This window comes from Artemia franciscana, unplaced genomic scaffold, assembly GCF_032884065.1.
Source record: "Artemia franciscana unplaced genomic scaffold, ASM3288406v1 Scaffold_449, whole genome shotgun sequence".
NCBI lineage: Eukaryota > Metazoa > Arthropoda > Branchiopoda > Anostraca > Artemiidae > Artemia > Artemia franciscana.
Window position 1 is genome coordinate 249,422 of NW_027064967.1, and position 13,448 is coordinate 262,869.

General features: G+C 38.2%; 1 protein-coding gene across 1 annotated transcript; it reads right to left on the minus strand.

The window, feature by feature from the left end:
- Positions 1–252: 252 nt before the first annotated feature.
- LOC136043322 (uncharacterized) lies at positions 253–11,983 on the minus strand. Its single transcript, XM_065728248.1, has 3 exons — positions 11,286–11,983; positions 3,994–4,334; positions 253–474 (listed from the first exon to the last, which is right to left on the minus strand). The coding sequence occupies exons 2-3, from the start codon at positions 4,228–4,230 to the stop codon at positions 253–255; spliced, it is 459 nt and encodes a 152-aa protein (XP_065584320.1). The 5' UTR covers positions 4,231–4,334; positions 11,286–11,983.
- Positions 11,984–13,448: the final 1,465 nt, after the last annotated feature.

A 13,448-nucleotide genomic window follows, 5' to 3' on the forward strand; every position in this document is an offset into this window, starting at 1 on the left:
CAAAAACCTAAAAATGAGAAAAAAAAACAAGGGAAAATCATTAAATAATAACATCTGTTCATACCTTGAATTCAGCTTGTTGCTGCCTGATCAGCTTTAAACAGCTTTAAACTTCACCTCTTCAATATTGATCAAAACCTTATCCAACGGTCCATAGAAACTTTCCAATTTCCCGAGAACTCTTTCCAATTCATCATTACGAGCTTTCGATCTCTCTTCCAGCTTGAGTATATGCTTTTCCATATTCGTAATCTAATCTGTACTTGATTGAATATCTCTCCCCTGTTTCGTCAGTTTCTCACTTGCGCTGCGAGTCTCCTCAAGATGGTCATGGTACTGCTGCAACCGAGCGAAATAGTCAGCCACCTGATCCAGCTGTGTTTGAACAACTGGCAACATCCGAGCCGGTGCTTCCATACTGTCAAATTCTTGCTCCAATGAAGATAGATCAACTGTGACAGATTTGAGCACCTCCTATAAAACAATTAATAAGTATCACATTTTTTCCGTAAACAAAAGGCTGTTTTCCTTGAAGACTCACAAAAGGGGTTCCCGGCGACAGATACTGGCGGTATCATTTCCGGTAGCCCAATGCCTTGTTGATAAAGCAAAAAAAAAAGCACTGTGCTGTTTACACCATTTTGGCCGCGTTGTGCAACACAGATATACAACCAGAACACAAACAAGGCTGTCTTCAGTGACAAAATTGGTTTTCGCAAACCGCAGCAAAGATTCTGAAGACCACTTAAACTTTCTAAAGCTGCTTTCGTTTTAAATCAGTGGAGACACGATGCTCAACTCTCTCTTTTCAGAATTCTTTTAAACTTCCTTAAGGGCCCGAAACACGTAACTTTTCCAGGAACAGAATTCATCAGCTCAGGGGGAAAACGATACTGGTACAAAAATAATGCCCTTTTCGCGAGATATTCAAATCTAAACATCATGGACATCAATAGTCAACTGTAGGTTATCATTAGTTGCATGATTGATCTCAACTTACTATTTTGTTCTTTTATCATTATTATTAAGTTCCTTTGTGATTGAAATTTTTATTCTTTTTAATTTTTTATTTCATTTAGAAAATTTCATTAAATTTTAAGGTTTTTCCTTATTAAATTATGAAGTTCTTTGATTATTAGCTGTTTAATCACTATTATTATTTAATTCTTTGATTTTTGTGCTGAAGAGAAGGATTTTTGCTGCTGAGGATTGAAGACTTTTTTTTTATAATGATTAAATTTGGCACTGTCTTTGTAAGCTGACAATAAATATTAGAAAATTTTTCAAGCTCAAATCGGCACCGTTCTTTGCAAATCAACAACGATTTGGTAAATCCAACACCTTAAAAAGCTACATGCGACCAGCCTTTTATTTATCTTGTATTGGCTTTGCATTTTTATTTCATCTTAGATGGAGAGTTCACATAAACATCAGGAATATTCGCTGTCACACCTACAGGAGGTGTCTGAGATAATTGTCAAAACCATTTGTTAGGTTTTTTATAACAGGGAGGATCAGCAGAACATCAGCGGAACAAAACGAGGTTGTTTTGATACTGTTGACAAATATTCCAGCTTCTAGTTTACATGCACCGCGGTTAAAAAAAGACAACAAATTGCAAACATCGAAAAAAGTAAATTAGACAAAAGATACAATACACTCAGCAATACATTTTTATTATTATTGCAGAAATTTCACAGCACTAATAGCTTTCGGTAGGTAACTCAGAAGTTTCATAAATGCTACGAGCTTGCATTTTTGTGTTTTTTTTTGTTTTTTTTTAATTTAAGCTAATAATTTTCGGTATATAACTTGAATTATCATAAAATATTATATACTTGTGTTTATTTGTTTTTGTGCATTTTACTGTTCTTGAAATTACAATACTTTCATTAGACTAATAGCTATAAAATGTTTTTACTTTTTTTTCTTCTAATAAGACGCTTAACACACACAACTTTTATTTTTTGTCATGTTAATATACTTTTCTAGTTTCAGTGTTCACAATTGTTGTGTAAGACTTTCTAATATTATTCGTTTGTATTATCGAAAGCATCCCCTTTATCGTTTCCGTCTGTAATGAAAAGCGGTACTTTTAAAACCTCACCACTACATATCACTCTCAAGAATGAGTTAGTGTGGCATTCTTTCAAGATATTTTAGTGAGGGATGAGACTCCTCCCCCCAGGGATGGCTTGAGGGTTGGCTCTGAGAAACAACAAACAAAAAAAAACATGTGTAGATGATGATTTTTTATTTTAGAATAAATATTTTTACCTAAGGTTACGAGGGATATGTTGTCTCTTTGTCCATTTTTTAGGTTACAGTCTAGTTTATTCCTTCTTATGAAATAAACAATGCAACAGCAAAATATTTACTTAGACTCATAAATGAGGAAAAAAGGAAGAAAACCTAGCGAACTTAACATTCGATAAAGGACTATGTCCATGCAATAGGAGGGAGGGGTGTAATAAAACTGAAAGCGAATACAAAATTGGTAATCTTAGTATAAAATTCTCTTCTAAACTAGCTGCGAAAACAGATTAATTTATCAACCTTTATGGGAGGAATCAATTTATCAACCCCTTGGTGGGAGGGCGGTAGGCAACATTCTCGTGTGACCCTGGAGTAGTACATAAAAAAACATGTGTAGATGATGATTTTTTATTTTAGAATAAATATTTTTACCTAAGGTTACGAGGGATATGTTGTCTCTTTGTCCATTTTTTAGGTTACAGTCTAGTTTATTCCTTCTTATGAAATAAACAATGCAACAGCAAAATATTTACTTAGACTCATAAATGAGGAAAAAAGGAAGAAAACCTAGCGAACTTAACATTCGATAAAGGACTATGTCCATGCAATAGGAGGGAGGGGTGTAATAAAACTGAAAGCGAATACAAAATTGGTAATCTTAGTATAAAATTCTCTTCTAAACTAGCTGCGAAAACAGATTAATTTATCAACCTTTATGGGAGGAATCAATTTATCAACCCCTTGGTGGGAGGGCGGTAGGCAACATTCTCCTGTGACCCTGGAGTAGTATGAACAAATAAAGACCTACTGCTGTTAATGTCCGTCAACGTGTAGCCACTGGCCATTTTTGCCAGCGCCTTGACCCTTAGGCGGAGTATTCTTTGGGATACCCTGCCGAGACTGGACAGATTGAGGTCAGTAATTGCTGCCCAAACGGTCAGTATTCCTCAACATCTGAAGGGCTGACTGTGGCATAAGAAAATATACCTTGAAGAACAATCCAAGGTGGGGAAAAGGGGTTATCTTATTAGAGCCAGTTCTGAGGATCAAGCACTACAGCCGCTGATCGCTGGCTCTCCCCTTCAATCTTTCCTGCCCAAGCCGGTCTGAAGCTGGTGAGTGGGGTTCTCAACTTCAAGGAAACAATGGTGGATACCTTGGCACCACCAAGGAAGGCTTCTATGCCAAGGAAAACAGATAGACGAGTCCTATTTCAAATTACCACGCTCGAAAAGGCCCTAATAGCCCCCTGTGTTTGGAAGTGGATGCAATGTACCTTTGTAGCAAGAGCTTCAATAATTGTTTAAGCTCATCCAATGATAACAGCAATTATAATAATAATTCCCTCTTCTGAACTAAAACAGTATGATGACAAAATTCTTCCTTCACTAAGTTTAAAGATTTGTATTATTGGATTGTCCAAGTCTATTCCAGTTTAACTGCGTCCAAGCACAGTTCCGCAAGGATACGTTATATATTTTAGGTATATAGAAAAACATCTTTTTTGGTATTTACATTGAAAAAAAATCCCTTCTCTCAATTTTGAAAAACATATACCCCTCCCCCAATAATTTAGTGAATTAACACCCCTGAGGGTAAGTAGAGTACTTACTACGACAAGAATAAAAACCTTCGTTTTCTATTAAGACTGAGTATAGTCTCAGCCTGAGAACCTCAAATGACACCTCTACTTAGGAACGATATACTTTCAATTATTTTACTAAAATAGAAACTGACCAATAATTCAGCTGCAGCTTCAAATACCACTTGCAAAGCAGCACATCTTTCTTCAAGCTGCTGGCGCAGGTCTACATATCGTCCCCTAATAGCTTCAGCTTGGTCTGCAATATGACAGGCGTTTGATCCATGTTTATATGCACCATCTACAAGAGCTTGTGTTGTTCCATCTAGTGCGACAAGCCTCTGATCGAGAGCTTTAGTTTCCTCTAGAATCGCTTTCATGCATTCAAGCATTTTAGGATCTCGTCCAGTATCGCCCAACGCATCGTGAGGGGAAAGACGATCTTCACATCTCTAAAGGGAGTGATCCAAGTCGCGAAGCTGTTCATTAAAGTCGCCTGTAAAACGAAGCGTTACAATTGTAAATCATTGTAAAAAATTGTAACAAGAAATAGGAGAACGATGAAAAAAGCAGAAGAAAAAAAAGTAGCCAGCTGGAAAATTGTATCTCTTCAGAGATACAAGGCAATTTCCTTTCGTGGCATTTTGTTCTGAATCAAGACACATGTCCGCTAAGTAAAATATTTACACCAGAACAGCAGATTAATCAGCCAGCAGAGATATTTAAAAACGCTGGCTACTTTTTCGTACAAAAAAAAAATAAAATGAAGAGAACAAAAATGACAAACCAAACAAGAATAATTTTCACGACAAGTGTAGCCAGTATGGTTTTAGAACCTATCTATGCAATCTTTTTCTCCTAGTCACTTTACACTTCTCTTTATCCGAGAGTCACTTTCAAGAGATTTGGTTTTCAAGTTAGATACATTGACTTTTCGTGTGCTTTTACTTGACTTGACTCCCGCTCCATGGTAAATGGTGTAGAGTGTGCCGCAAGCTTAGTCCTTTAACCGTACCGATCTGCAACTATGAGCTGAGGGGGAGAGGCTTGTTAACGATAATGTATGTCATTTTGAGGAACTTATTTAAACTGCCCTCCCACCTCGTTCAAGATCTGCCCCTCGGACGCGACCAACCATGAAATATGGGGTAATTCGACTAGGAGCTGCCGGTGGAATACAGATATGCCAAAATCATCCGAGGGCTCACTCGGCAACCTCAGTTGAGAATGGTGCTTGATGAACAGGGGCAAGGGCAGTTGTTTTTGTTACTAATAAAATCAAATCTTCGGTTTTCCTCGATTCTGGTTTTTTCATCTGACAGCCTTCTTTCGTACTCAGGATAATAGATTCAAGGGACCGTGCATCGGCCAAATAGAGCAGAAGTGAACTTAAGGATGACTTAAAAATATGCAACGGAAGACCGAGGAGCTAGCTTCAAGAGCCTCTCAAACTGGCCTGCAGATCAATGTGAGCAAATCCAAGGTAATGTCAAATGGCGTTATCACTTTGCTACCAACAGGTCTTAAATTCGGGGAACTCGAAACAGAAGAAGTCAGTAAATTCAAGTATCTAGTGTAGGTAGTACAATAACTCAAAACGGCAGTTGCGACAGGGAGATGATCCTTTGAATTACGCATTCAAGTTCAGCATTCTCTTAATTAAATAGTATTTTGAGGTCTAGCAAGTATTCTCTGAAGTTGAAGCTGCGCTTATTCAACAGCAATAGAATCTCTGTATTGACACTAGTACACGAAATTTGAAGTCTTTCTAGATCTGTACATAAAAGATTACTAGGATTTTGGAACAATTGCCTGGGAAGAATGCTTGTGACCATTTGTGTTGATAGAGTAACTAGTGCTAAGATTATGTTTCTCACCGAGCAACTTCAAATAGCGACTTCCCAATGAAGTTTAGTGCTGGACTCCTTTGGGCCTCCAACTGAGTGGTAAGACAACAGACCACTATTGATCGTTCTCTAGAAGATGAAGTAAGAATTATAAAATCATCGCTTAATGAGCTGTGGTCTCTTGCTCAGGATCATCCGATGTGGAGGTCAACCACTCCTGCCCTATTTACGACTAGGAGTAGGGAGGACCCAAATCTATGTAAGAACCCTCTAAAATGCCAGCTACTTGTTAATCTATAAGTGGCACTAATACTGTAATAAAAGAGAAGCACTTGTTTTGAAAATTTGTGTTTAAAGAAAAAAAAAGAATCAACAGACTCAAAAAGAATCAAAACAATCAAAAGTATCAGATTTTTGTGCTGATTTCAATTATATAAGTTTCATTTAGTTTATTCTTATCCATCAAAAGTTATGAGCCTGAGAAAATTTGCCTTATTTTATAAAAAAAAAAAAGAGAAGTACCCCCTTACAGTCATACAATTTTAATGAAAATCACACCATCAGATTCGGCGTATTAGAGAACAGTACTATAGAGGTTTCAAGCTCCAATCGGCAAAAATTATGGATTTTTATTTTGCCAGAAGAAAGATCGTGGATGCATGTTTTATTATATTTTTTCCAGGGGTCATTGGTCCTAGAATATCGTAAGAGGGCTCATTCGAGCGGAAACTAAAAGTTCTAGTTCCCTTTTTAAGTGACCAGAAAAAATGGAGGGCAACTAGGCCTACTCACACACTCATTTTTTTCAAAGTTACTGTATCGAAATTTTGAGATAGCCATTTTGTTCGCATAGTTGATGTCTTTGAGGATGACTTAATCTCCCAGAGTCCCCAGAGGAAGGGCTACAAGTTACGAACTTTGCCGATTGCTCACATATAGTATTGGTTATTGGGAAGTATACAGTCGTTTTCACGGGAGATTTTTTCTGGTGGGGGGGGGGTTACGTGGGAAGATCTTTCCATAGAGGAATTTTTCATGGGGGAAGAGAGGTCTTACATGAAGGGGCACCAGATTTCCCATCATTATTTAAAAAACGATCAGAAATTAAATAAAAAGAAGTTTTTTTCTCAACTGAAAGTAAGGAGCAACATTAAAACTAAGAACGAACAGAAATTATTAGGGGAGATGTGGGGAAGATGGGACAAGGGTCAGATGGGACATGGTACCTTTGTGAAAAAAAAATTGTTCAAAAATCCCGCCTGAATGACGAACGACGTGCCATCTATCAGTAAGTATGCATGAATTTTCCTGAAGAAATCGAGAAACATTTTCATCAGTGATTTTAGGTAAGAGTTTTTTTATGGGTGTTTGAGTAAGAAAAAGGACCTGGTTTTTACAAAAAATCTGTTGAGCAGTTCATCGGAGGGTATTGAATGTTCTTTTGTCTGAAGTAGTTTTCTTTAGGCTAAAAAATGTTGTTCAGTGGTTGACCTGAACTACCATCTAGGGGCAGAAGATGAATTTTGTGTGGAGAGCTACCTGTTTGGGTACTCTGGGACACGTGTTCCTGGGTACCCTGGGACACTTTTTGTCCATTTTGTCCCAAGGTACCCTCATTTCAACAACTGATAATGTAATGTCAAGGTCAAGCTGTGAGACGGAACTGCCTGATATACACCAGATAATCTTTCAAACTGTGTTAGCCATGGCAACAGTAAAAACGGTTCTTTGCTTTTCGTTCCTAAAAGTATCATTTTTTTGCAGAATGCCGAGGAAGAGGAAGTCTGATCCCTCTCTTTATGCCTGGGACGAAGAAAACATGAAGGCTGCTGTAATGGCTCACTTAAAAGATGGAATACCAATCAGAACTGCAGCAACACTGCATGCTGTTCAGAAATCGACACTTTCTCGGTACTGTAAGGCATATTCCGCGTCGGCAGACGAAGAAAAAGTTGCATTTCGCTTCACACCACGCTATGATGTGAAAAAAGTATTCTCTTCTGAAATGGAAGATTCACTCGAATCTTATATTCTACTTTCATCACGAATGGAATTCACGAACTACGGAATTACGAAAAAACGGACAAAGAAATTAGCTTGGGAATTTGCCAAGGCGAACACCCTGAAATACCCTAAATCATGGGATGACAATGAAGCAGCAGGAGAAGACTGGTATAAAGGTTTCATGGAGAGACATACAAGAATTTCTTTGAGGAGACCGGAAAGCACCAGCCTTCATCGCAACCTTGGTTTCAACCGTGCTGCAGTTGATACATTCTACAAACATCTTGAAGAGCTACAGTCGAAGTTTCATTTTCCAGCTGACCGCATCTACAACATGGATGAGACGGGCTTATCGAATGTTCAACAGAAATGCCGGAAGGTACTTAGCCCTAAAAGTGTAAAGCAGCTAGGAGCAACTACATCACAGGAAAGAGGAAAACTAGTTACAATGGTTGGAACTATCAGTGCGATGGGAAGCTTAATTCCCCCTTACCTTATCTTTGGAAGGACCCGCTTTGTTGAAAGACTCTTAGATGGGGCACCACCAAGGACAAAAGCTGTCGCCACTGGAAAGCCCGGAAATGCATGGATGACGACCAAGTTATTCCTTGGCTACTTTGAGCACTTTAAAAGGTACGTAAGGTGCTCTCCTGAGCAACCAGTCCTTCTTCTCATGGACAACCATGATAGTCACATGAGCTACAGCTTCATTTCTGCTGCGAAAGAGATGGGGTTGCAAATACTGACATTTCCTCCACACACGTCAAACAGGCTGCAGCCCCTTGATGTGACCGTCTATTCACCACTTAAAACATATTTCTACCAAGCTATTGAAAACTGGCTAAGAAACCATTCTGGAAGACCAGTCACGGAATACGAAATCTCTGAACTTCTTGGAGTTGCTTTCCCTAAAGCATTCAACCCAACCAACATAATGAGTGGTTTTTCTAAACCAGGAATCCATCCGTTTAATCCCAATGTCTGGGAAGAATCAGACTTTATTCCATCCCTGACTCCCGTCAGCGATCCCTGCGATCCGACAGATGAAGTGCAGATCAATGTCGGCGCAGGGAGCAGCTCATCAACGCAAGCGGACAGTGGGCTGTCAGACAGGGAGTCAGTGGGCGCTGGTGGTTCAGTCTGTGTTCTGCTCGATCAAATACTTTCCCTTCCTAAACGTCAAATTGATATTCAGAACAAAAAGGAGGTAGGAAGCCTGGCCAGTCCAAGATTTTGACTGCAACCCCCGTTAAGGATGCCATTTTTGAAACAGAGAGGCAGAGACCCCTGAAGAGACAAAAGAAGGAAGAAGCAAAGGAAAATAAAAAACAGAAGATAACGAAAAGAAAGCAAGATAAAAAAAAGAGATCAAGCAAAGGTGGCTTTAGATTTTAGCGACAGTAGTGATGCTGCTTCTGTTGAGCTCTGTGCTGACACTGATGATTCCTTGCACCTGAGTGACATGGAAGAGACTGTGAAAGAACCAACAGAGATAAAGCCTGGCGATTTTGTACTGGTTAGGTACGTCAGTAAGAAAAGTTCAAAGTATTATGAGTCTTGGAGATTGAACTGGAAGGGTACAGTGTGAACTTCCTAAAACGGAAAGTCCCTACGTGGAAATTCGTATTTCCTCAGCCAAAGGACGAAGCCTTTGTCACGACAGATGAGATCGAGTTACGCCTACCAAGACCGAATCTTAGTGGAGGCACAGAACGGGCTGTGAAAGCCCCGACTTTTGATATTGACCTTTCGCAGTTCCCCGTTGAATGAATAATGTTACAAGTTTTTTTTATTATGTTTTTATTTTCATTGAAGTTGACTATAGGTTTGTAATAAATAAAATTTTGATCAAAAAGTGCACTGTGTCCCAGAGTACCCTTAACCGTGTCCCAGAGTACCTTGGAGTCAGGTCAGGGTACTCTGGGGTCAGGGTACTCTGGTACTCAGGGTAATCTTGGGGTCAGGGTACTCTGGGACAGAACAGGAGGGTTCGGAAAATCATTGGTACCAAAAAGATAGATTAAGAAAATAATCTACAAAAAATCTGGGAGAAAGCCCAAGCAATTCCACTTAAGTGAGTAGCAGAATCAGGCGATTTGGCCAAAGCGTTCTCCAGATATTGGACATACACTTGAAAATGTCCCAGGGTACCCACATCTCCCCTACGTATATGAGGGGGTTCACCGTCTCTTCAATACCTCATTCTTTACGCTAAAGTTTTTACAGTACTTTCAAAAGAGCTATTTATTCTAATTAAACAGCCTTTGCAATTAAGGGGTCATTCTTAAATAATTGGAACAAAATTTGAACTTTAGCGTAAAGAGCGAGGTATTGACGAGGGGGTAAACCCCCCTCTTATACGTAATAATTTCTGTTCGTTTTAATGTTGGTCTTTACTTTCAGTTGAAAAAAAATTGTTTTTTTTTTTAATTTAATACCTTCAAGGGAATGCTATAACTTCGTTTGGTGCCACATTTTTTTACTTACTTTTTTCCTGATTTTTTGCCCATTTTTTATCATTTGCCGGCAAGCCACCATCAAAAACTGCTGAACAGCAAATGGAGTTGTTTTCTATTATAAATTGACTGCTAGATTTTTTCTTAAATTTTTAAGGTACATATGTTATCGTGAATGTCCAAAAATCGTATATGTTGGCTTTCACCGGTGAATATCCAAAAATGGTAAATTTCGGCTTTCACCGGGGAATGTCAACTAACACCAAATCCGTCAGTGAAAGGTCAAATATATCATCACATTTTTGTGCATTCGGACCTTCACCGATGTATGTCGACAATCACAGATATAATCTAGTGAGGGTCAAAAAGAGAAGAAAAAATCCCAATCCTTATCTCTAACTGAGAGATAAGACAGGAAACAAAAATCAAATCCTTATCTTGATCTGGATTCAGTCAACTTTGCCGATCTTATGCAAAGTCTGTGTCAGGTTTGATGCAAAGTCTGATGATGACAGCAACGTTTTATTAAAACGTTTTATCAACGTTTTTCTAAAAAAAAAAATTTCCAATACCCTGACTTATCTGGAACGGATATTTCAATGAATTGGCATCATAAAGAAAAGTTATTTGTAACATTATAACTAGGAGAAACGAATATACAATATTATGTTACAAACGAGGAATTGCTCAGTATACTTTAAGAAGCTAAAATCAGAATAGGCCATGGAGGAAGAAGACGTATGCTTAACGAGTTGCAAAATAGATGCAAAAATATGACATATGAGGTTGTAATGTTGTAATTAAATTTATGCAAACATTGACACATGAAACGAAGTGCACCTAAGACCAGCATTGTGAAACATGGTATTGTTTCACAATACCATTTGTGAAACAAATTCTCTGGTATTCAGCAGTACATATATTCAAAAAAATCTGCTTTGTCTTTTTGTTTTATTCATGGACTAAAAACCACCTGCGTTTGTGTTTATTTTTTTTTTATTTTTTTTTTGCATTTCTTGTGTTCCTTCATATATAACCAGTGTGAGCTTAGAACGCGTTCCCATATTTGAGATACAACCTATTGATAACCATTGTTAATAGCCTACAAGCTTCGAAAATAAACTGAAAAAACAAACTTACCAACAGCGTCAACTTCAGCTAATAGAGGCCAAAGAGCTTTCAATCGATCTTCCAAGGCATTGACATGTTTGAGTGCTTCCTCAATATCCCCCTTCACAATGGACAGGTCATCGCAATCATCTGCAAATTTTTTGCACAGCTTCCAAGCAGCTGATTCAAATTAGCCGAAAACTGCTTACTCATACATCTAGCAGCATTGAGTAGCTTATGACGATCCTCTAGTCGACCCATCAGATCTGTCCACTTCGAATTGATTCCGTTAACTCGATCATGAATTTTTCTAGCTTCAGAACTGTTTTGATTGGTAGATTCTATAAGTATATAAACTAGGTTATCAAGGTTTGGGATATTTCTCTCCTGTTCTTTAAATTCATCATAGAGAACTTGAACTTGTTGAAGCTGATTATGGACAGAAGGGGGTCTGAAGCAACCGGGCAAAGGACACCCATCATCTTGTCTTTGGCTGAAAGCCAACTGTTGAAGTGATCGCACAGTTCTTGGAACTCTTTTGATTTTTCTAGGAGATCAGCGTGAATCTTCATCTTATCCATCAGATCCTTCCATCGACTACTAATGCCATCTATATTCTCTTTCAAGTCAGGCACAACAGAAGTTTCGGGCTTTCTTCAAACTAGTTCAGAAATTTGATTCTCTAGCGAGTTCAGCTGAGGTTGTTAAAGCATGTGTTTTCCTACAGATTCTAAAAAAAAAAAATAACTCCTCATTTGTATTTATTTGCTTTATTTACTACATTATTTTACTATTATTTACATACTTAATTAAGAAAATAACCAAAATTTGCTTTATATCATGTACATTGTTAAGATGGAGGGACAGACGTGGATCAACATCATTGTATATTAATTTAAAGAAAAAAAAATATTCTTAACAATGCAATTTCTTGTAATCAAGAGGGTGAAAAGAGATGCAAGTAGACTAATATTGTTTATATTGTTATTGACAGTTGTTTATTTTTGAATACATTATTATTTTTAGTAAATATAAGTTAGTCGAATAATATCTCTTATAGCCCAGGGACGAGTTTAGCCAAATCCTGGCATCCTTTTTCATCTGCAATATCCGATTGCAACATCCCCTAATCTTTTGATATATTTTATGCAGCTTGAAGAAAGAAAGCTTCATTCAAATTTGAATGCAAATTACGAATTCTATAATAGCGTCACATAGGAAATATTTATCACTTAACGGTTTCTTTAAAAGTCCGCCTTTTAAATGTGTTCCGATCTCTCCGTTCTAAGCGTTTTCCAATATTTCCAGTTTCCCCCTGCAACTCCTTCAATGTCATCAGATCGGGTCGAGATTTACGAGATTTAAAATAAGACCCTTAAGACATGAGTTCCTTCTAAATATCGAATTTCATTAAGTTCCGGTCACCCGTTCTTAAGTTTAAAATACCTCAATTTTTCTAATTTTCCGAATCAGCATCCCCTCCGATTCCCCCAAAGAGAGCAGATTCAGTCTGGTTATGTCAATCACATATCTAGGACTTGTGCTGATTCTTCCCACCAAGTTTCATCTTGATCTCTCCAATCTAAGCGTTTTCCAAGATTTCCGGTTCCCCCTCCCCCCAATGACACTGGATCCAGTCCAATGACTCTTTCCCCCTCCAACCCTCTATGTCCCCGGATACGATTCGAATTAAGAATTGAGAATTAAGAGTTTTCTATATATCAAGGTCCATTAAGATCCAATCAGCCATTCGTAAAATACCTCCATTTTCACGTTTTCCGAGAATTCCGGCTAACCCCTCCAACACCCCCCCCCCAATATCACCGGATCTGAACGGGATTTAAAACAAGAGTTCTAAATCACAAGATCCCTGTAAATATCAAATTTCATTAAGATCTGATCACCCGTTCGTAAGTTACAAATATCTCATTTATTCTAATTTTTACGAATTTCTCCCCCCCCCCATCTCTAACAAAGAGGGTGCATCCGGTCGGGTTATGTCAGTCACGTATCTTGGACTTGTGATTATGCTTCTTACCAAGTTTCATCCTGGTCTCTCCGCTATAAGCGTTTTCCAAGATGTTCGGTTCCCCCTCCCTCCCCCAATGACGCTGGATCCAGTCGGGAATTAAAACGAAATATCTGAGTTACGAGGTCCTTCTAAACATGAAATTTCATTAGGATCAAATCTCT